The sequence below is a fragment of the Mus musculus genome, chromosome 6 (genome assembly GCF_000001635.26).
Source record: "Mus musculus strain C57BL/6J chromosome 6, GRCm38.p6 C57BL/6J".
Classification (NCBI taxonomy): Eukaryota; Metazoa; Chordata; class Mammalia; order Rodentia; family Muridae; genus Mus; species Mus musculus.
This window is the reverse complement of record NC_000072.6, coordinates 8727340-8749335: the sequence shown is the minus strand read 5'-3', so window position 1 is coordinate 8749335 and position 21996 is coordinate 8727340. Positions and strand designations below refer to the sequence as shown.

At 43.2% G+C, this 21996-nt stretch overlaps 1 protein-coding gene across 9 annotated transcripts in view; it reads left to right on the top strand.

Moving 5' to 3' along the window:
- The window catches only part of Ica1 (islet cell autoantigen 1), a 148014-nt gene that overhangs the window by 29205 nt on the left and 96813 nt on the right, over nt 1-21996 (top strand). For all 9 annotated transcript variants that reach the window (XR_003956165.1, XR_001785099.2, XR_001785098.2 and 6 more), the window contains 2 exons: nt 6958-7081; nt 12121-12319. Coding sequence is in view for 6 of the 9 variants with exons in the window: in XM_030255193.1 (XP_030111053.1) it covers nt 6958-7081; nt 12121-12319 (323 nt within the window). In the remaining 3 variants the exon portion in view is untranslated. The remainder of the gene's footprint in view (nt 1-6957; nt 7082-12120; nt 12320-21996) is intronic.

The following is a 21996-nucleotide window of genomic DNA, read 5'->3' as shown; positions in this document are numbered from 1 at the left end:
TGTTTTGTTTGTTTTCTTTAAGTGACAAATAGGGACAGGAAGCACAATTAGCTAATTCACTGGATATATTTTGTCACCAGAACTTCCCCATGAACATTTCTTATGATATCTTATAATATTCAGGGTTGAAATTATGTCCCAACCGTGGGGCTAGAGAAATGACTCAGCCGTAGAGCACATGTTATTCTTCCAGAGGCTCCGACCTGAATTTGGTTCTCAGCACTCACACTGGGCAGCCCATAAACACACATAACTCTAGCTACAGCAGATATAGCACCCTTTTTTGGCACTTTCTCTAAGGGGACCATGCAGTGGACTTCTGGTTGTGGCAGCAGGGGCTGGCTATTAGTTGGTGGGTAGGCCATGCCATCACAGTTGGGAAGGGAAGGGAAGAGTTCTTTGCTGCTTAGACTGATCAAGACCCCAACTTTGATGGTGGACTAGAAATAGAATCACCAGTTTGTTAGTGTTGCTATGAGGCTGCCATAGAAAGAAATGTGATAAATCTCTATGAATAGACATGGGTTGATTTTAAAGGCAGCATTCTAAATGAAAGAAAACAAGATAAAATTCATATAACATGCTGCCTTTCATGCAGAAAAAGTGGGATTGATGAAATATAAATATGTAAAAAGAAGGACACACAAAAATATACAAAAAGTATGTACATTGTGCTGAAGAAATTCAAGAAACTAACCACAAGTGAAAAGAATTAGATCCCAATTGAACGAACAGTGGTGGAGATGGCTTGAGAAGAGGAGGAAGAAGAGGGCCTCCCGGAGGTGGGGGTGTAACTTTACCTCCAAAAGTGCACATTAAGTCTGACTCTTAAAACCATAGTGCATTTTACACACTCACAAAATACCTAAACCAAGACAGTGGGGTGGGGGCAGACAGAGTGGAATACAGACAGTCACTGACTGGCTGAATTGCACTGCAGATAGCATCACTGAGCTGGGCAGATGAGAAGAGAACTAACCTCATTAATGTAGAGGACGGTGTTTTTAAGAGGACAGTAAGGCTAAACACCAAAAACGGGAGCAGATAATACATTTACTGATCCTAAGTAAATGGGCGAGCTTTCTAAAGCTACTTTATATAAGGTTAAGCAACTGAATGTGGTGTCGTTGAGAGTCTGCTTAAAAGCAGCTGCAGATCAGGGAAGAAGGAGCAAACACAGGGGTTGGATTGGAACCTGGTCAAAAGAGAGACCATGATGAGCAGTGCCTTGGGGAGCTGTGAGAGGCTCCAGGAGAAGGCGGAGGATGTTTTACAGCAGGTGCTCTTTGTTCCTTGGATTGTTCTGCGATAGTATTTCGTACCCCCGTGACAAATATTTAAATTCAATTTATAAGACATGTTTATTCTTGTTGGATAACATAGCTACAGGACCCAATCTGGTTAGTATACCCTAAACCTGGATGTGGTCTTCTGTATGGGTTCCATGCTTTCCCAGATATAATCTATAGCATGTGCCAGGCAATTGTGTTTCAGCTGGTCTGTCCTGAGAAAGTTCTGGAAAAGGGCTGCTCTGTTAACCTTTACTGTGTGCTGGCTAGAGGTTATTTACATGTTTTTCTGATCTTAGCCTTCCTTGGATCGTCGCTTTCTTTGTTACATTTGTGTATAAAAGTACAGTAAAATGGATGCAAGATTAGCTACAGCATTGGACTGTAGTCCACCCCTTTCTTTCAGGTCCTCAGATCGCAGGTCTAGTAGACAAGATCTACACAGGTTGGTCGAAAGTCAACAGGGTCTAGTGAAGTCATTGCTATTAACCTGTGCAGATAAGCACACAAGGAAAGGAACTCAAATGAGCATGTGTGCCCTGGTTGGAACATTGCCGCTTTCCTGTCTTGAAGCATCTGGAGGCACCAAGAGCCCATAGCACTGAGTGTTCCTATTGCTCTGTTCTTGTTTTCAAAAACCCTTTTCCACTCCTTTGGGGAAATGACTGATTTCAGGCCCAGTACAGGGAAGTCGAAGATGAGCCTGGATTACCTTGCAGGGCCACAACCTAAGAAAGTCCTTGAGAAAGGATGGGGACTTAAAGGACACAGAAGCAAGCCACTACAATTTGACCAACAAAGTAACGATAGTAATAAACTGTAAACCGTAAGGAAAATGACTTCTGACTGTGTCCATACGGAGATAGATGCACAGGTAGACAGATGGATGAGTACCTGCCATGGTGTAAGCTGAAAGATAAATTAAGTCCTTTCCTTCCTGCTCTGGTTTGTGTTGCTATGATAAATAGTAAGACCAGAAGCAACTGGGAGAAGGGCCTCGTTCATCTTAAAACAGATAGTCATGAAGGGGAGTCAGGGCACAGACCTGGAGACTGAAGCTGAAGCAGATACCAGGGAAAGGCTGCTTACCCCCTTGCTCGTTTCTCTGGCTTCTGTTCTGCTAGCTTTCTTGTAGAACCCAGGACCACCAGCCCAAGGGTGGTACCACTTCCACGTTAATGTGGGCTTGACCCTTCTACGTTAATCATTAGTCACAGAAATGCTCCCTAGGCCAATATGATAGAGGCTACTTCTCAACTGAGGTTCCCTCTTATAACTCAGGAATATTGTTATGAAATGTAATGTGTATGGGAACTATATATCTGATGGGCCCATGCCAAGGTGTTCCCCCTGAGAAATTACACCACACAACAGATGTGGTATTAAGGGGGTTTATCTGGGGGAAGTAGGGGGTGAGAATCTAGAGAAGGGGTGGAAGCAGACATGTTGACAGGCAGGCAGATAGAAGCAGAGCCATGAGGACAGAGAAGAGGATGGGGCACAGAGGACAGAAATGGGAAGAGAGAGAAGCTGGCAGTGGGAACACATGGAACAGAGAGAGCAGGAGTGGATGGCAGTCCTTTTAAATGCTGCCTACCAGGTGATGGTGGCCGGTGATGGCATAAGCCACTGTTAGGTCCCTGGGAGGAACCTAGTAGAATCCCTGTAAGCTAACAGCTATTCTTAGAAAGCATCAATGTCTTAAAATGCTAGAGTCTGAAGAACTAAGCTTGAAGGAAATGAAAGAGATTATCTCATTGATGTGTGTGATCCAGGGCTAACTTCTGAAACCAACCAACCAAACAGCCAAACAATAATGGAAAATCTGGTAAAAATTCAAGTAAGGACTGTTGAAAGGATTGTATATATGTTAATATTCTAGTTTTGAACCTTGAGCCATAGTAATATTTAAAAAAGAAAGAAAAGAAAGAAAGAAAGAAAGAAAGAGAGAGAGAGAGAAAGGAAGGAAGGAGGGAAGGAAGGAAGAAAGGAAGAAAGGAAGGAAGAAAGGAAGAAAGGAAGGAAGAAAGGAAGAAAGGAAGGAAGAAAGAAAACAAGGAGGAGAAGCCAGGGAAGGATATGTCTTAATTCTGAATACTGTATCCTTTAATTCTACCATTGTTTCAAGAGAGATTTAACTAATCGGTAGATTAGATCATACTGACACTTGCTCTATAGAACACTATATAAAATTTATCACAGTTGGGAAATTAGGAACAGTCTAGCCTCAGCTCATCCCTTGGGCCCATTTGTTTTGCCCCCTGCCCCTCCACTCCTCCGCCCCGGCTATAAGAGGTCTTTTGTACTCTGTTTGTTTGTTTGTTTTTTGAGACAGGGTTTCTCTTTATAGCCCTGGCTGTCCTGGAACTCACTTTGTAGACCAGACCTGGAACTCAGAAATCTGCCTGCCTCTGCCTCCCGAGTGCTGGGATTAAAGGCGTGAGCCACCACTGCCTGGCTGCACTCTGTTTCTACTGCTTGGAACGTCCGTGCCCTAATGATACTAAGAGTGCCTCACTCTGCCATTCAGAACTTGGCTGCTACTGCAGCCTTCCCTGGCTATCCACTCTAAAGCAGTCTCTGTCCTACTCAGTTTCTCTGGCATTTTTCCTTCTGTGTCTTGTGTCTGTGATTATGTGTGCTTCATTTTCTATCTCCTGCTACTTGAATGTGAGGGGTGGGGACAACCTATGTCGTCTTCATCATGACTGCATTAGTTGTAAACAAACGCAGAGTTGATTAAGACTGTTTGAGAGCCTGGTTTCCTAGCTCTTCTGTTGCTTCCTTATCTTTAAAGGACACATCTAAAAATATAATCGGCAAGTGAATGTAAGTGGGGTTTATGTGAAATCTTACGATCCAGTTAATTGGACCTTTTGAACGAGTGGAGACTTTGAATTATCTAATATAAATGTTGCGTGAGAATGACCATCGTCAACCTTGACTCTGACGGAGCTCAAGGTCCCTGCAAAGCACTGCCAATTAATCAGAAGCAGCACAGGAAACGAGGCCTGTTTGCCACCAGTTTAATCCTTCAGTGTGTGAAATGACCAAAAATTATTCCAGGATGCTTCAATCTACTTAGATTATTTGGGAAAGACATGTGTCACCAAGTGTGTATTAGTATTCTGGATTGATTTCTTTGGGCCTAAAGTTAAATGTGTTTGTTTGTATGTGACTTGAGTCTTTAAGGGTGTTTTGCTTTGTTTTGTTTTTAAGTCACAGTAGCCAGCTGCTGTTAGAAGCTAAAAATGGGATGTTACTTTCCATAGAAAGCGAAAGGTTGTTGGTTGAATTGGAAGCACCTCGTATTAGTCAATGAAGAGAAATACATATAGCATTGAAAAGGAAATCTTATAGATATGGCATGGATATGAAACAAGCATTTAAAATGAAATACGGTGTGCAGTAACAAAAAAATGCAGAAGTTAAAGCTAGTGCAGTTTCACATTCAGTTAGTGCCACGAAAATATGGTTTTCTGCTCTTCTGGACAAAAAGAAAAGCCAAAGAAGGAAGAGTCTCATGGTACAGACAGACACAGGCCCATGCTCACACACCCTGACAGCCACCCAACTGTGCCAAGGGCTAATTCATGAGCCCAAAGGGCACTGCTGTCCAGAAAAAAAAATTGGGACTGACCATGTCTCAGCCAGAGGAAGCCTTTAGCTGGGCTTGGATCTGTGGTTCTGTGAACTTTATTTATTTGGTTGTTTTTGTTTGTTGTTAATCATGGTGGTAGTTTGTTTGGCTTTGGTTTTGATTATTTTTGAGACCAGATCTCTTCTCTGTAGCCTTGACTGACCTCAGTCTCTCAAGCCTCTACCTCCTGAGCTCTGGGATTATAAGCATGCCTCATCACAACAGGCTTTGAGAATTTGGATCTTGAGAGAGAAGTATGAAAAGAGACATTGGTTATCTCATTTTTTTAAATGGGTTCCAAAAACCCTTCCTCCTGCCACAGGACTTTCTGCTGCAGCGCAAGAACTGTAGTCACATGTAGGCAAGCAGCAGTGAGTTCTTTAGACTTGTGGTTCCTATCCAACTTTGTGTAGTTGTTGGAGAGATTGATACTAATAATGGGGTACAATTTGAAGAGTAGGGAGCCTGATGGGTTAGTGAAATAATTCAACCTTCAGATCACAGTGGAAAACAGTTTTATTGAGTATGCTGCATATACAGTGTGTGAAGAACTGGCTGCAGGACATGAGTTATGATCAGGGGCTACATCACTTCCCCCAGATAAACCCCCTTGTACCAGATCTGTTGCATGGTGTAAAATGGACAAGAATTCTAGTGACACTTCAGATGTGGTTATAGACACAGATGATATACGAATACACACCTGTATCCTCAGCATGTAGGAGGTAGAGGCCAAAGGATTGGGAAGTTGAGGATAGGACTAAAAATACGGTTCTGTGAGTAAAAAACAATTGCTTTGCAAGCAAAGCATGAAAATAAATTAATAAGAGGACTTCAGTTCAGATTCCAGGACTCAGAAAGCTGGGTATGGTCCATGTTACCTGTTACCCTACAGCTGGCTAGATTGGGAGAGGTGAGGAGGGAGGATTGAGAGGATTTCTGGGCCTTTCTAACCTCTAGCCTTGCTCCATATTTACTAAGAGATTTGTCTCAAGGAAGTAAGGCACAAACTGGAAGAACTTCTTCTCTGGCCTCAGTGACTAGTGCGCATACACCGTACACGGTACCAGTGATGTAGCTCAATGGTAGAGTGCTTGTGTTGCAAGCCCGCACACTTCTGTGTTTGTGGCTCTGACGATGGTGGATGTTTGGGGTCCTTTCTGGCGGTTTCATGGATGTTCGGGTTATATTGAATCAGTTTCTAGAAAAGAAAAATTGTTGCTATTATAAATAATGGCTCTGATCATTTTTGTGACTCCTTTGTTACCTCCTGAGAGTGCACTCAGTAGTACTCCTCACGGTACAAGAGTGATATCAAAAGGATTATACAGTTCCGTGACTTTTTTACATTTTTCTACCAAATCAGTCTGTAGACGGCGGCAGGCATGTGCCAAATCACTGTCTTACTAAATTGCCCCATCTGCCCTTGGCTCTAAAAATAGTTTAAGTAGAACCAATCCAGATTTGGTTCCAGCTCTGTATTTTGAAAATTTACTAACTGGTTTACCTGGGGGCCTAACACATCTTCCGTCCCCACGTCCAACACCAACTTGCTTCCTAGTGGATGAGGGATTTGAGTTGATTTACAAAGGACAGACTGTAACTCAGGCAGCAGAGATCAGAAGTCAGCAAGAGAGAGTAATAGCAGGCAGCTAGCACTGCTTTCTAGGCAGCCACAAAAGGTCCCCACCGTCTGTCTGCCTTGACAAACCCAACTCCTTCATTTCAGCTGGAGGCAGCACATTGTGGGCTCGCTTTTCAGCACAGAGGTCATTTTCTGGTTCTGATTACAGGGCACCAACTCACTGACAGATGTGTTCGAGTGAATTTGATCTCTCCTATTGTGAATGGACTTTAAGTGGTTGGGTGGGGGAGGGGGAGGGACTTACCTTGCAGCCTGCCACTTGGATTTAATTTCCTCTCATCTTTGCCCCAGAAGAAAGAGGGCCTTGTAAGTTGTCTCCCTCACTTTCTTGGTCATAGAAATCCTCACCTGTTCACCTCCTCTTTCCCTGTTTTCTCCACCAGTCTTGTCTCAAGAGGAAAATGAACTGGGAAAGTTTCTTCGATCTCAAGGCTTCCAAGACAAAACCCGAGCAGGAAAAATGATGCAAGCCACGGGCAAGGCCCTCTGCTTTTCCTCCCAGCAAAGGTGTGTGTGTGCGGCCTTCTTGGAAGCTCTGTTTTGGGAGACCCCCAGAGAATCTGGGACCCGCTTCTTCCCCATGGGGAAGTTGCGCAGTCTAGAACCCTTTAGCCTAAACCTGAGGGACTCCTCTCTCTACTTAGCTGGCCCCCACTTCCCTCGGATATAGAGAGCAGCAAGGATTTGTTTTCTTCCCTGGTATTTAATCTTGTTTGTCTTCTGCTCTGTGGGAGGCAATATGTATGCCAATCTTTGTGAGTGATTACATTTGACCTTCAAGTTCTTCATAACAATCAGGCTGATCCCCTTTCAAGCATTTGATTAAAGCAAGAATCTAATGAGACCAGCTTGAAGGGTTCCCACTCTGCTCTCTGAGGGCTAATGAATGGCCTAGAGGTAGTGATGCAGGACCACACCCCTCAGGCCCGAGGCCAGGAGCATCACTTTGGAGCCTGTTAAGAGCAGAATCTAGACCCTGCCCCCACACCCACAAACTCTACCTCTACATTTCAAATGGATCTACAGTTGATTCTGATATACAGCAAAGTTTGACAGTCTCCAGTACAGAGGAAATTGTGACAGAGCTGATGAATTTCAAAACACAACCTCAACTAATGTATCTGGCCTTTAAAACCAACCAACCAACCAAACAAACAAACAAACACCAGTTCTGAGCGTTTGTGCCACACCGCTGCTGCTAGAGAGAAGAGACTCAATCTCTCCTTCCCTATGAACAAGCCCAAGAAAATGTCTCCATTAATATCACACAGAATTATACCTAAAGAAAGCTCTGCAGGTAGTTTCCAAGATTATGTAGGTGCCGGGCAGTGGTGACGCACGCCTTTAATCCCAGCACTTGGGAGGCAGAGGCAGTTGGATTTCTGAGTTCGAAGCCAGCCTGGTCTACAGAGTGAGTTCCAGGACAGCCAGGGCTACACAGAGAAACCCTGTCTCAAAAAACAAACAAACAAACAAAACGACAAAAACAAGATTATGTTGGCTTCAGCAACTCACTTACTCCAGTTGTCTGCCTGTCTCCCCTACTGTTTACCCTACTGCTTTACCTCCCTGTGATCCAAGATCAAGCCATTGATTGGCAACTCACATGAGCGTTCCTATGGAAACCCAAGAAAGGTGGCATTAAAGGGGGGGGGCTGGCAGTGTGTACATGCGTTTCAGTGGCCCCATTCTTGGACACTCTGGTTCTTGCTATATTTGGACCCTGTCTTGTATGCAGTGGCAGCAGTCATAATTGAATATTGCCGTTGCCAGCTGTTCTCTACCACAGTTTAAGTTTTTTTAAAGTATTTTCTTAAAATCTTGAATTGTACCTTTAATGCTTAAAACAAACAAACAAACCAAAAAGAGAAAAGCTCTAAAACAAGTGCATTATAACCCCCTTGGTAGATAATTCTTTTGTGTACATAGCCTCTTTCAATATTATATGGATAATTGATTGCTGGCAAATCAGAGAATAAATGTTCTAATGTTTAGATTGTAAGTTTCACTGATTTCAGTGAGAAAACGTTTAAGTGTGCCTATGTACCAAAACTATGAAAAACAGTGTTAAAATCCAGATCACATTGAGGGTTACTATTATTAATCACATTTGCTATTCTATCTTACGACTACCCAGTTACAGTCTGTATGACTGCATACCAAAATGACCCCACAAAGGATCCATATATAGCACCTTAAGTTACTGTTCTCTTAAACCCCCTCTCTTTCTCTTCCTCAATCTCTCAGTCTCTGTCTCAATCTCTCTATCCCTCCACCTCTTCCCCCCCTCTCTCTCTTACACACACACACACACACACACACACACACACACACACACACACCAGTATAAACAATCAAGAAAACAATGCAAATGCTTGAAAGTGTCTACCATAGACTAGCAGTCAGCAGTCTCCACTGATTTAATGAGGTGCGACCAGCTCATTGGGAAGGTGGCCTCTTCCACAGTGGCGTTGCTTTCACAGCTGCTTGCCAGCTACATGAAGTCACACTTTAGTTCTCCTCAATGTGAAGGAGGCAGGAAAACCCCATAAAATCACTCTGAATGTGAAGTCTTAGTTGAGTGAACATGGTTTAGAGTATTCCAGAATGTTTTTTTTTTAAGATTTATTTTAACTGTATGTGTGTGTGTGTGTGTGTGCCTATGTATGTATGTGCACAGACAGGTGATTACAGAGGCCAGGGGAGAGTTCAGGCCAGGGGCAGCTGGAGTTACAGGTAGTTGTGAGCCACTGACATGGGGCCTAAGAACTGAACTTGGTCTTCTGTGAGCTGTATTTGCTCTTAACTGGTAAGCCAAATTTCCAGTCCTGCTGAATATGTTTTTAGCACAAACAGCACCACAGCAGATAGATTTTGTATGTAACAGTGTATGGTAATAACTTAACAAATTGATGTTTTATTAAATAATGGTAATCTTTTAGATTTTCATTGTGTAGATACAGGATCCTATTACCTGGGCAATGCTCTGATATACTCAACCTGAGCCTCCTTGATTTTTTGTTTTAAGGGTGGTGTGTGTGTGTGTGTGTGTGTGTGTGTGTGTGTGTGTGTGTTCAGGTCTTCTGCAAGAGTAGTACTCACTTTTAACCACTTGAATCTAGGCCCTCTAATATTTAACTTTCCCTACTAAGAATAAATATCTTGGTGTAGCCCTTTAGTTATTTTGTTAACTATTCCCACTGGGTAGATTTTCATAAGTGAAAGGAGATTCAAGCCTGCATTGAAGGATGATATTTCCAGTTAGGAGGAATGGCTTTCTTTGATGTAGACCCCTTAGACTCCAGTGAATGGCCTGTCGCCATTCTGATTTATATGGGGTGGTGGCAGAGATGAGGTTTTGTATGTGCCTTTTTAAATTTTCAAACGCCGTGTTATTGTAATTTTAAGGTATCTGCATAATGCCCTGCATTCCAAGGGGTTGAGAGTAGTTTATTCACAGTATTCATCATCAGCAAATGTAGGAAAGTGGACAAAATCTAAAGGAAGAGAAAAGGAGTCAGAATGTGAGCAGCATCCCCTGGGAGCCATCTGAGGACTGTTTATCTTCAAATAGACGTCCGCCATGCTATAAACCTTCATAGACATCCGCCATGCTATAAACCTTCACACTGGTGATGCTTTGCATCTGCCACATGTTATGCTGGATGTAAAGCACATATTAAATGAAAACCAAACTTATTTCAAGGTACAGAGACATGACTTTTTGAGAAGACTTCTAACATCTAGGTAGGACAGTGTGGACTAGCTGCTATCATAGATGTGATCTACATTTAAAACAATACCTGTAGGTGACAGGAAACCTGGGCAAAACAGGAAAAGATATTTCTTTTTCTTAAGATTTATTATAGCATTTATAATTTCAGAGTACTGCAGACCTATAAGGCATTGGAGACACAAATGCAGCTACCAGAATCTCACTTCAGCTTACCTTACCAATACCGCTGTTCCCTTTGGCTCAGTAATGTTGCATGCAGATGGGATCCGAAATAATTTATCTTGTGTTTAATGTTTTCACCTTTGTTCTGAAACTTCATAGAGAATATGTTTTATGTGACTGGCGTGACCGTTTAGTGGCTAAGAGTGTGTATTGTTCCTGCTAAGTCCCCAAGTTTGATTCTTACCACCAGGTGGCTCACAACCACCCAAATCTCCAAGTTCAGGGAACCTGACATCTTTTGCCTCCAAGAGCGCCTACATTCACACACAGACACACACCACATTCACACACAGACACACACCTACATTCACACACAGACACACACCACATTCACACACAGACACACACCTACATTCACACACAGACACACACCTACATTCACACACAGACACACAACTACATTCACACACAGACACACACCACATTCACACACAGACACACACCACATTCACACACAGACACACACCACATTCACACACAGACACACACCACAACAGAGATAACTCAAAATAAAACCAAGTGCTTGAAAAAAGAATGTTTTCAAAATGTAAGTCATCTGACATTGCTTCACTGGTTTCAAATATGGAAGAAGCAGTCTTTTGTAACCCAAATAAATATTTTACCTAAAGTTATGGTATGCTTTCCTTTATATATATATGTATGTATATATAAATGGCAGTTTTTATGGCCAACAGTTACTGTCATGATAATTTTACACTTGTACAGTATACATTCATTTTGGCGTGCTCTTTGTTTACTGGCAATGCTTGAGAAGGAACCCAGGTCTTTGCCAGTGCCAGGCAAATCCTGAACCACGGAGATGAAGCTCTGACCCTCTCTTCCTCCCTCCCTCCCTCTCTTCTTTTCTCTCTTTCCCTCTCTTTCTTTTAAGCCAGGATCTCAGGTAGGCAGGTCTGCTGAGGACAACCTTGAACTTCTAACACGCCTGTCCTCTGCCTGGATTAAGCTGGATACCACCAGCCCTGGTTTCCTGTATTTGTGACAATGGAATCATATAGCCTATCTGAAAAAACTGACACACACTGTAGACCCTCAGTAACTGTGGCTTTCTTCTTTCCCAACTCACTTAAGAAAAAGTCCAAGCCTTAGTCTTGTTTCCACTAGAACAAACTGTAGGTTTTGATTGAGGTGTAATAAAGGTGGCCAGGTCAAGGATACCCAAGTCATGCCTATCCCATTCCACCCTCCACACAGGGCCCAAAATTCAGCAACAGAAGAGACGGAGTAGCCAGGAATGGAAACAGGAATGGCCACGCTGTGACTATCCTTCACTGACACGGGCTTGTTGCAACTTCAAATAAATACTGTCCAGGCCTGAGGCCGCCCAGCAACACAAATGGAGTGCTTCCCAATGGTCCAGTTCACTGAAAATGAAAGGATCAGAATGTGGGCAATCTCTGGTTGATCCCACCTTCACTCACATTTTGATTAGTATCTGTCTCCTGACAAGACATGTGCGTTTTAGACAGTGGTCTAAGTTCATGGGTTTATGATGCGTGCAGAATATCAGAATTTGGAACTGTTCTTTTCCTTTGTTTTATGATTATATCTATGCCCTCTTGTACAGGTTGGCCTTGAGAAACCCTTTGTGTCGATTTCACCAAGAAGTAGAAACTTTTAGACATCGGGCCATCTCTGATACCTGGCTGACAGTGAACCGCATGGAGCAGTACAGGACAGAATACAGAGGAGCGTTGTTGTGGATGAAGGATGTGTCTCAGGAACTTGATCCAGACCTCTACAAGCAAATGGAGAAGTTCAGGAAGGTAAGAAGTTTTTTGAGGGTTGTCAAAATGGCCACCTTGCTAGAAGGCAACCAAGTGTGATTTGAATCCCTCTGGTAAAACAGACATAACTCAAAAGCACCAAGGATACAATTAACCATTGCTGACATTTTTTTAAAAATGTGACAGAATAGCAATTAATGTGATATATAATTCTCTAAGGATAAGAGAGGAGACAGCTGGAAATTGCTGGGATTTTGTAGCTGGTTTTAATTGAAGTCAGATTTTCATATAATGTGCACTTTTTTTTATAAGGTTGTCACTTGTAGATGTCTCTTCATGCATAACTAAAAATCCAGAGCACATACATCTAGAAAGTGAAACTAGGCTGTTTAACAAGTCTTTCTAATTGATGATTCATGTTGAAACCAGCAAAACAATAACAGTTCTTTTATGACATATTCAGAGGCTCTGGGATATAGTTGTGTGGTTAGCTAGAATGGTATTGACTCTCCCTGCTATTGATCCCTTCAGAAATTTCTCTGAGCAACATTAGAGCAAAAGAAAATGAATATTCTGTTTAATTTTCCTGAGGAATAATAATCTTCGGTTCCTTAAAAAAGAAAAAAATAAGAAGAAAAATTACATTGTGTTAATGTAGCCAGTCGGAGCCTTTTGTCCACAGGAATCCAACCTACCACTGGGTGGCAGCCGTACACTGAACATGTGAACATGTGGCCTGATTCTGTAGTGGTTTGTACAATCTTGGTAGTTCTTTGTTTGGGCAACTGAGTGTGTTTTAGGGCATAAAAGAAAAAAAGGGGCCAAATGTTGGGCTTGGCATAATATTGTGTCAACTCCCTTAGTCACTTCAACTGATCCATTCATAATTAGAAATGTTGTTTAAAAGGCTTAGACTCCTTTTTAGGGACATCACTTTGGAACTATGAACCTGGAACCCTGGCTGGTATGTAGAAGGTTGAGCCGGGAGTCAAGGAACAGACCAAAAGAGCTTCTCTTGTTCAAGACAGTGGTCACTGCTTCTTGACCTAGGTACTAGAGCAACAGAAATTCCTCTGGAAGTTTTTCTTGGTTTGTAGTTCAGACTCCCTCCCTGTGAAGGGAACCAGCCTCATTTTCTCTCCTTTTTTTTTTTTTTTTTTTTTTTTAACATGTCAGCATAAGCCTTCTCTGAAAGGCAGGCTGGCTGCCCAGGCAGAGGTGAGACTGTGAAGTTTATCTCATCTTCGAAGAAGATGTAAATGGAACTCATTCATCCTTTGAAAGAGAAAAAAAATATCAGACGTCATGGTAGTAAACAAATCAAATGTTTTTGGTTCGGTAACTAGATGCTGGTGACCCCAGGCTGTTTTGCAAGTTTTCTGACTTCGTAATTAGGCCAGTCATTTATTTTGTCATTAGTATTTTATTTGGGGATTGAGGATAATGGGGGTGGAATTGGTATTAGGAAAAAGAAAGAATGAGAGAAAAAAAAAAAACTGACTCCAGAGCACATTGCTGATGACGTGCAGCCTTAATGTTTACCATAATCAACACACATTTTTTTTTCTTTTGTAGAAAGACCCATGGTAGGTAGCTAACCTGAGGTCGAACAAGGAAATGGAAGCCAGAATCTTTGAAAATAGATACAATTTCCCCACCAAGAGACAAAGGAAGTCAAACAGTATACCTAGAAGTGGCACAGGCAGTTTCATAGTAACACCTGCTTGCAAGCCCTTTGTTCAGTGCAGAGTTTCTGGGTCCCTCCAGTGTGCCAGGACAAGAAAACAGTTATTCTGGAAGGCCAAAGAATTTTGTGGGTGTTTGTGTTTATCTGGTTTTGTTTGGTGGGAGGTGGTTGCTAGCTGTTTAAGACTGAAACAGAAACCAAGTTCTTCGTCATTTGGTTTGAACATAGAAACATTTGCCATCGTTTAATGCCATCAATCTCCATCCTGGAAAATATGGGTAGGTTTGGTTTTTATTTTGAATCCTTTACTGCGAAGTAGTAGCTGAAGCTGTGCCTGCCCCCCCTAATCCTGTGTGTGCTGGATTCAATTTAATAGCTGGATGTGGTGAACTTGGACTTGGGGATAGAATATTTTTGAGAGAAGAGTGATCTTCAAGCGTAATTTTTGGTTATTCTTGACTCGAGGAGAACAGGAGACTGCATTGGTTCTCTCCAGAGCCTAACCCCAGAGTCAGTCCTGTGCCCAGCCCCAAGTTGGCACTTACATGGCAAGTCTTCCAGGCAGAGTCTAAGGGGCCAGAGGACCTCTCCTTAGATCACTTACCATCCCCATTGCATGTAGGTGACCTCCTGGTGCCTTGGAAATCAGCATATGTGATTGCTCAGGTAAAAACAAAAAGCAGGACTGTGTGGTTTGCTGCTGTCTCTGGAATGCTCTAAAATGCAAGTTTTCGGTTCTGCTACAGTGTATTTGCAAATTAACTCTACGTTAGCTTTAGAGTCCTGTGCAGGTGAGATCCCATCTTAAATAGAGTCTCTGTTTATCTCCCAGGAGTGTGTTACCTAAGTCACTGGCCTCAAAGACTCAAGGTGTGTCTGTAAGGCATTGTCTCCTCAGCTTTACCTCCTCCTCCCCAGTGCAGCTGATAAAGCCAGGACTTCACGTATTCTAGAGGAGACAAAGTTCTAATTTTTACTTTCATGGTTATGACCCCCTATTTGGAATTTTCAGAATGTGTCCATTCATTCATTTGCATAGTCAACAAATGATATTGAAGCCCAGTTACATGCCAGCTACCACAGAGGAGTGTAGCTCCTGTCTCGTGTGATCATTTGGGCATGAGACAAGTAAACAGGAGGCAGTGTGTTGAATGGTCATCTGAGTTGAAATAGTACTACAAATAAAAAATCTAGACAGGGCATCCCAGATGAGGCAGCACCCCTCCCCCCAACAATAACAAAGAATGAACAATAGTATGGTAGTTCTTGTTTGTCAACTTGACGTCTAGAATCACCTAGGAGCTGGTCTCTGGGCTGAGCCTGACAAGATAGTGTTATCTTAATTACATTCATTGATGTGGGGAGACCCATCTTAATTGTAGACTGAACCATTTCATGGCTTGGGTCCTGGAGTGAATGAAGAAAAGAGGGAGAGTTGAGAGAGCAGACGATTTTCTTCTGCCTGTGAGAGCAATATGACCAGCTACTTCAAGCTCCTGCCGCCTTGATTTGCTTTTATGATAGGCTGTGCCTTGAACAATAAGCTAAAAGAAACCCATCCGCCATACAGTTGCTTTTGTCAACAGAAAAGAAACCAAGACAAATAGAAAGGACCTGGACAGAGGGGTGGGAAACAGCAGTGGTTAGCTGAGGAGTCAATGTGGGCAAAGGCCCGAGGTAGAAGCAATAGAACTCCTAGAAGCAGCATCAAGTGATGTAAATGTAGAGACATAGGTGCCTAAGCAACATGGCCTGAGAGACAAGCAAGACTAGAGAAAGAGATATAGATACACAGACACACATGCACATGCGCGAATGCGTGTACGCGCGCACACGCAAACATATTCTAGGCCTTCTAGGATCTGTGAGTGATATATGGTGGGATTCTTAGACCTGTCTGACTCCATTTGAAAGTACAAAATACACACACACACACACACACACACACACACACACACACACACACACAAATCTGTAAGGAGGGAGTGGAAAAAGTGTTGAGAAAGGGATGGGTGTTACAAAATTTGTGTTCACAACTCAGTCAGATGTCATGTTAGAACAGGGAGCAGAAGAGTAGAAACCAAATAAAATATGGCACACCTGGGTCCTGGCAGGATGAAGACCAGAGAGAAACACAGTCTGACCTCTGGTAGACTCAGTAAAGCGTCACTTTGATTACAAAGCCAGAATAAACATAAATGAAAGTCAAATTGGAAGGGAATTTTCACCTCCAACATTGGGTTAATTTCCCCCCCTAGCATTTCTCAAATGTCTTGAAACCTTTTATACAGCACAGTCACGAGTGCGCAAGACAGAGCTGGTGAGTGAAAGTTTCACATAAAACAAAGCAAATGATCTGGCACTCTCTGAAGCCCAGGGGCTAGAGATGGCTCCGCACATCAACATTAGGAGTTGTGACTAAGTGTTCCTGTCAGAGAACTGAGGACACAGAGACCAAAGCTTGCTCCTAGCCCTCTGCAAGAGCCCTGCTAGTCATCTGCTCCTTGTCAAAATGACTCGGAGAAAAGAGATATATGGAGAGTCAGGGCCACATGGAGCAGCTCTCCAGGCTACCTCGTAGGAACCCAAGGGTGGATTTATGTAGGTGGGGCTGCTTGTCCCTGTACTGTAGGAGGCTCCTCCTCACATCATGGTTCACCCTAGTACCACGCGGTATTTTATGAGTGAGGTTAGTGTGTGATATATGTGCCCTTTGAAGGTAGAGTAAGAGGGTAGGATTTAAAAATAGAACCCAGCTTCTCATAGCAGATTACATCAGCTGAAGCTGAGAGCCCAGCAGAGCCTCTGAAGTCTGTGCCCTTGAGAGCCTCTGTGGTCAATTAAGTGTCTTGTTTTTCTTGAACGTCAGAAATGGGATGGGAGGTAATTATTCTAAATGGAATAAAAGCTAGCCTAGGTGTAAGAAAATAGTTCTGAAGCCTCTAAAGAGATAGCATGGAAATGTATATGTGGGCATTTGTAGGACTCAGCCTTTATAGTCAAGGGTGCAGGAACCACTGCCTTAACCTGAGCCATTTACTAAATAGTTTAATTAAATCCTGCAGCATTAGCTCAGTGTTTCATTACAGTAATTCAAAGGGATCTCTGAAAGGCATTCTGGGAACTGTGAGTGATACAGGGTGGGATTCTTAGGCCTGTCTGTCTCCGTTAGAAATACCATTAGGTTGTAGAGCCCTGTTAATCCACTGGTCATGTCATCAAAGGACACGGTACACTAAGGCTTATTAACAAGCATGGGCAGTCTACTAGGTAGGACCTTCCTTAGAGACACCAGTCTGTAGTGACCCTGTGTCCCAGTGGTGACAGTCTGAGTCAAAGAGTTTGTTCTACAACTGATAAACAGCAGTATTGGTAATAGATGTTTCATTTTTTTTTCCCCTGTGAACAAAGACTTGGGTTAATTAATTTGACAGTTTTATTAATTACTGCTGAAATCGTTGGTTCTTGTCAGAGGTCAGGCTCTTTCAGCAATTGAGGGCAGGTCCCCGGGGAGTCGAGCCTCTAAGTATTACAGGCTTGCTCCACTCCCCTTTCTCCTGGCCCTGTGATAGAGGCCTTCAGGGTATGCCTTGCATCTCCACTCTGTGGATAAAACCAGTTTGTACTTCCATTCAAAGCCTGAGTAGGTCTGAGCCCCACCAGCAGCCAGGGTTGACTGAATAGGTAATCTTTTGTTTGGTCTGTACAGTGGGCAGATGTTAAGTAAGCAGAACTTTAACCTTCCTGGGCTTTTCTTTGTTCCTGTTTAAAAAAAAAAAGGGGGGGGGGCGCGCGCCTGACTCCATTGTCTCTTCTGCCTCTGCTCATTGTACAATTCTACATATGGGTTGAGCCCTTTTATGAAGTGAGGTGAAAATTCTTTTTATAAAGTTAATGCTCTTTTAAAATGTATCTGTTTCATAGTTTGTAGTGTTTGTTGGTTCGTTTTGGTATGTGCCCGTGTTTGTTTGCTTTAGATGTCTGACTGGAGCAGTTGTTATTTGTGGGTCCCCCCAAGCACAGTGAATCTTGCTGCCAAAATGCCACAGGAAAAGCCTAAATTTTCACATGGTACAACTTGGAAGGGAACTCATAATTACGGGCTGGCTTTCGACTCTGGCTCTCCTAGGATGAGGCCTTTGGGCCTTGGTGTCTCTGTATTGGTTTTTCTCCCTCCCTGCTTGAGGGCTACACTAAGACTAGACTAACACCCTCAGAAGAGATACCGCTGGCAGAGCTGGCGGCTGCGGCCCCTGACTGCAAACAGGAAGGAGTATGGAGCCTGTGTCCTAGAGTCAAGCTCCCCACACTGCCTACACCATCTGGGGACACTTAAGCCTAAGTCTCATTTTTGCATCTACTAAATGCAATCAGGCTTCCTCTGTGTCATTATTTTTCTCTAGCTCATTAAGCTCTGAAATCGGTAAGCTCACCCGTGAAGATGACGTACTGCCACTGGGATGGGCGAGCACTTAACCTCAAAAGCATTATTGGCCTTCCTCCTCAAGGACATTCTCCTCTTGCTGAGTCCACTCACCTCCTTAGTTGGCTGGGGGAAAAATCAGGTGATTTCATTCATAGTTCTTGGTCAGAGGAGTCTTTGATGTTTGCAAGCTGGTAATACCCATTGCATACAGATATTATTGCTTTTATTATTGTTGTTGTTGAGGAAGAATTCATCAGGGGTAGAAGGGTATTGATATATACCTTTCTCCATGTGTTCTTTACTGCCTGTAGCTGATTTCACAATATCGTGGCAGAGTGGAGTGACCACAACAGAGGCTGGAGGCCTGCAAAGCCGATAGCACTCACTCTCTGACCCTTCACAACTTGCCAGCACTGCTTGGAGTCATGCATGACACCATGAAGAACTTGATGATTTATTCACTTCTACTTGTGGACAAAAAAACCTCATGTATTTTACCTTCTAAACCAGGTCTCTTTGAATGCAACTCCTTTGGGCTGATACCTAGGGACTGGTAGCTCATATGGTAGCACTAGTTTCAATTTTCTGAGAGGACCTCCTGTGCTGTTGATGGTAAGAAGTTTCACATTAGGAAATTGGTTGGCTCCCTATCTTCTGTTGTGAAATATTCAACTGTCCTTAAGACAACAGTTCAGCCGGGCAGTGGTGGCACACACTTTTAATCCCAGCACTTGGGAGGCAGAGGCAGGCAGATTTCTGAATTGGAGGCCAGCCTGGTCTACAGAGTGAGTTCCAGGATAGCCAGGGCTACACAGACAAACCCTGCCTCACAAAACAAAACAAAACAAAAGAACAAAAAACAAAACAAGACAATAGTTCATACAAATGCAGACGTGTATCTGGTTTTGACATGTGATGCTTTAAAACACTGCAGGCTTTATCCCTTAAATTTCTAATTCCATACATGGCCATTCGGTGTCAGGATGAAACCTGAGAACACTAGAGAAAGGACCAGAGAGATGCTGCTAAGTATCACATAATGCCCATAGTTCAGACTCAACTCGATAATTTTTCTTTCCATTTTTTGAATAGTATTTTAACTATCATGTATTCATTGTATATGATACTGAGTTTTATAAGGGCATTTTAGTATATAATGTGCTTTGAGTACACCCTCCCCAAATCTCTCCCCTTTCTTCCCCCTCTGCCTCCCATCTGTCCCCTTGTGATCCTACACAATTTCACTTTTGTGCCATGTCATATATATTCACAACTGTATGTAGCTATAGAAAATGTAGAATCTTAAAATGAGAGAAAACACGATGCACACCTTTCTGATGCTGTGTAGTTCATTTACACAAACACACAGAGAGCGAGAGAGAGAGAGAGAGAGAGAGAGAGAGAGAGAGAGAGAGAGACTGACTGAGACTCTGCATATAATCAAAATAATGATGATTCATGATTTCATGATTCAGGTCTATTTCTGTGTCTGGGGCCTCAAGGACATTTAAGCAGGCAGGGAAAGCTGAGACTGTATGGGAAATACAAACAGCTCATACTTGTCCCTCCCCCAAGAACAAAGGAAAGAAAACCACAAAGACATGCAGTGAAAGTTTTAATTCCACATGCCGTGTTTTCTAGCTGCTTGCCTTCATTAGGCCAGTGCTTAGGAATTGTGTCTCAGTCCCTGGCAGTACCAAGAGGCTTCTTTCAAGGGCAGATGCGGTGACCCCGTATGTGTCTATGGAAGTGGAGGTGCAATGACAAGACCCACTCTTCCATTTCACCTACTCATCATGGAATCGCCTGCTGCGTATCCTGACCAATGGATAGTGCTGTGAAAAGCGTGTCAGGAAGAAAACAGAATGAATGTCGTGTTGGACAGCATGGCACAGAGAAATAGATATGTAAGAATGTAATCAGAGTGCCGGGCGTTGGGACCGGGGTCCGGTGCAGAGAGCCGTTCGTCTCGGGAAACGGGATGCAGCCGGAAAGGGGGCCGCCCTCTCGCCTGTCACGCTGAACGCACGTTCATGTGGAACCTGGCGCTAAACCATTTGAAGACGACCTGCTTCTGGGTCCGGGTTTCATACTTAGCAGAGCAGCTCCCTCGCTGCGATCTATTGAAAGTCAGCCCTTGACACAAGGGTTTGGAGGGAGAGAGAGAAAGAGAGAAGAGGGGAGGGGAGGGGAGGGGAGAGAGGAGAGAGGAGAGAGGAGAGAGAGGAGAGAGAGAGAGGAGAGAGAGAATGTAATCTGGGAGTGATGGCCATGTACATGACTTAGTTCTTTGACTGAAAAATGCCAAAGACTTTGTTATCATTAGATATACAGTAGTGTTAATACAGTGCACTTGTTATTACTACTACTACTACTAGTACTACTAGTACTACTACTACTACTACTACTACTACTACTACGTAAACACACAGTGAAGTCTTCGTGTCTGGCACTGTCCCAAGCTATTTGCTAGTATATACTTACTTAATCCTGTTAATAAACAAACCAAGAGATTGTTGTTATTATCGACATTGTGCCAGTGAGGAGACAGGCACACACAGGAACAAAACTAGTTAAGGCTGTACAGCTTGCCTCAGAATCCAGGCATCCTGGCTGCCCACTGGTCGGCTTACAGAGCATCCCTTTCATGGTGCCTCAGATTTCCATGGGTGAGCCCTTCGCTTTGGATATAACCCAAATATCACCCCATTTTAGAGACATGAAAATGGCCAGCCTTGTAGGGCTAAGAACCTGATTGTTCTCAGTGTTCAGTCTCTTTATTTACGAAACAATAACAAATAGAAATTCAGGGGTACCATGGCTCCTAAGCCCCAAACCAGAAGGCTCATTCTCAGCATAAAATGTGGGGCAGGGTACTGAGCCTGACTCACTAGCCACGCTAAGCCACGCTTTGCAGACTGTGGCTCCCCACACAGATGGCAGATTCCAGAGCATGATTCACGGGAGGCGCTTAGCACACTGTCGTGCTCGTGCTTGGTGTGCATTACCTGTTGTGTTCGTCACTTTGTTTATTACTGAGGCTCCAAGAGACAAATTTGACATCCAGGGAAACACATGCTAAATAAACCCTCATATGTAGGGCTCTGGCTGGAAGGGTCCACAGCCTTGAGTTGCCCACTCAGAGCGAACTAGAGGAAGGCTGCTTGATGTTATGGGCTGTCAGATAAGTTGCCGGATGAGTTTCTAGGTATGATGCCACCCCCCATGCCTTCTTCCATGACTCGGCTTCTTCCAACACAAGACACAAGTGATTTTCAAAGTGGCTATGGCAAAGTTTCTTCCTACCTGTCCCCTCACTGCCTGGAGATGCTGCGGTTCTTTGTCCATTTCATGTAAATGTTGTCTTTTGTTGTAGTGTGAACAACAGCCCACCTCTCTTTTCTCAGGACCATTTGTTCCCCTTTGCTAAAATCTATTTTCAAAAGCAGTGTCCTTGAAAAAAAAAAAACCTTCCAAACGCAGAATCTTTGAAAAAAAAAAAAAAAGGCAGTTGGGTATAATTCTGACTTTATAAATGGATGGCCTAGGAAATTAAACAGTTTGCCTGGGCCTTTTTTCCTTGACACACCTTCACAGCTTTCA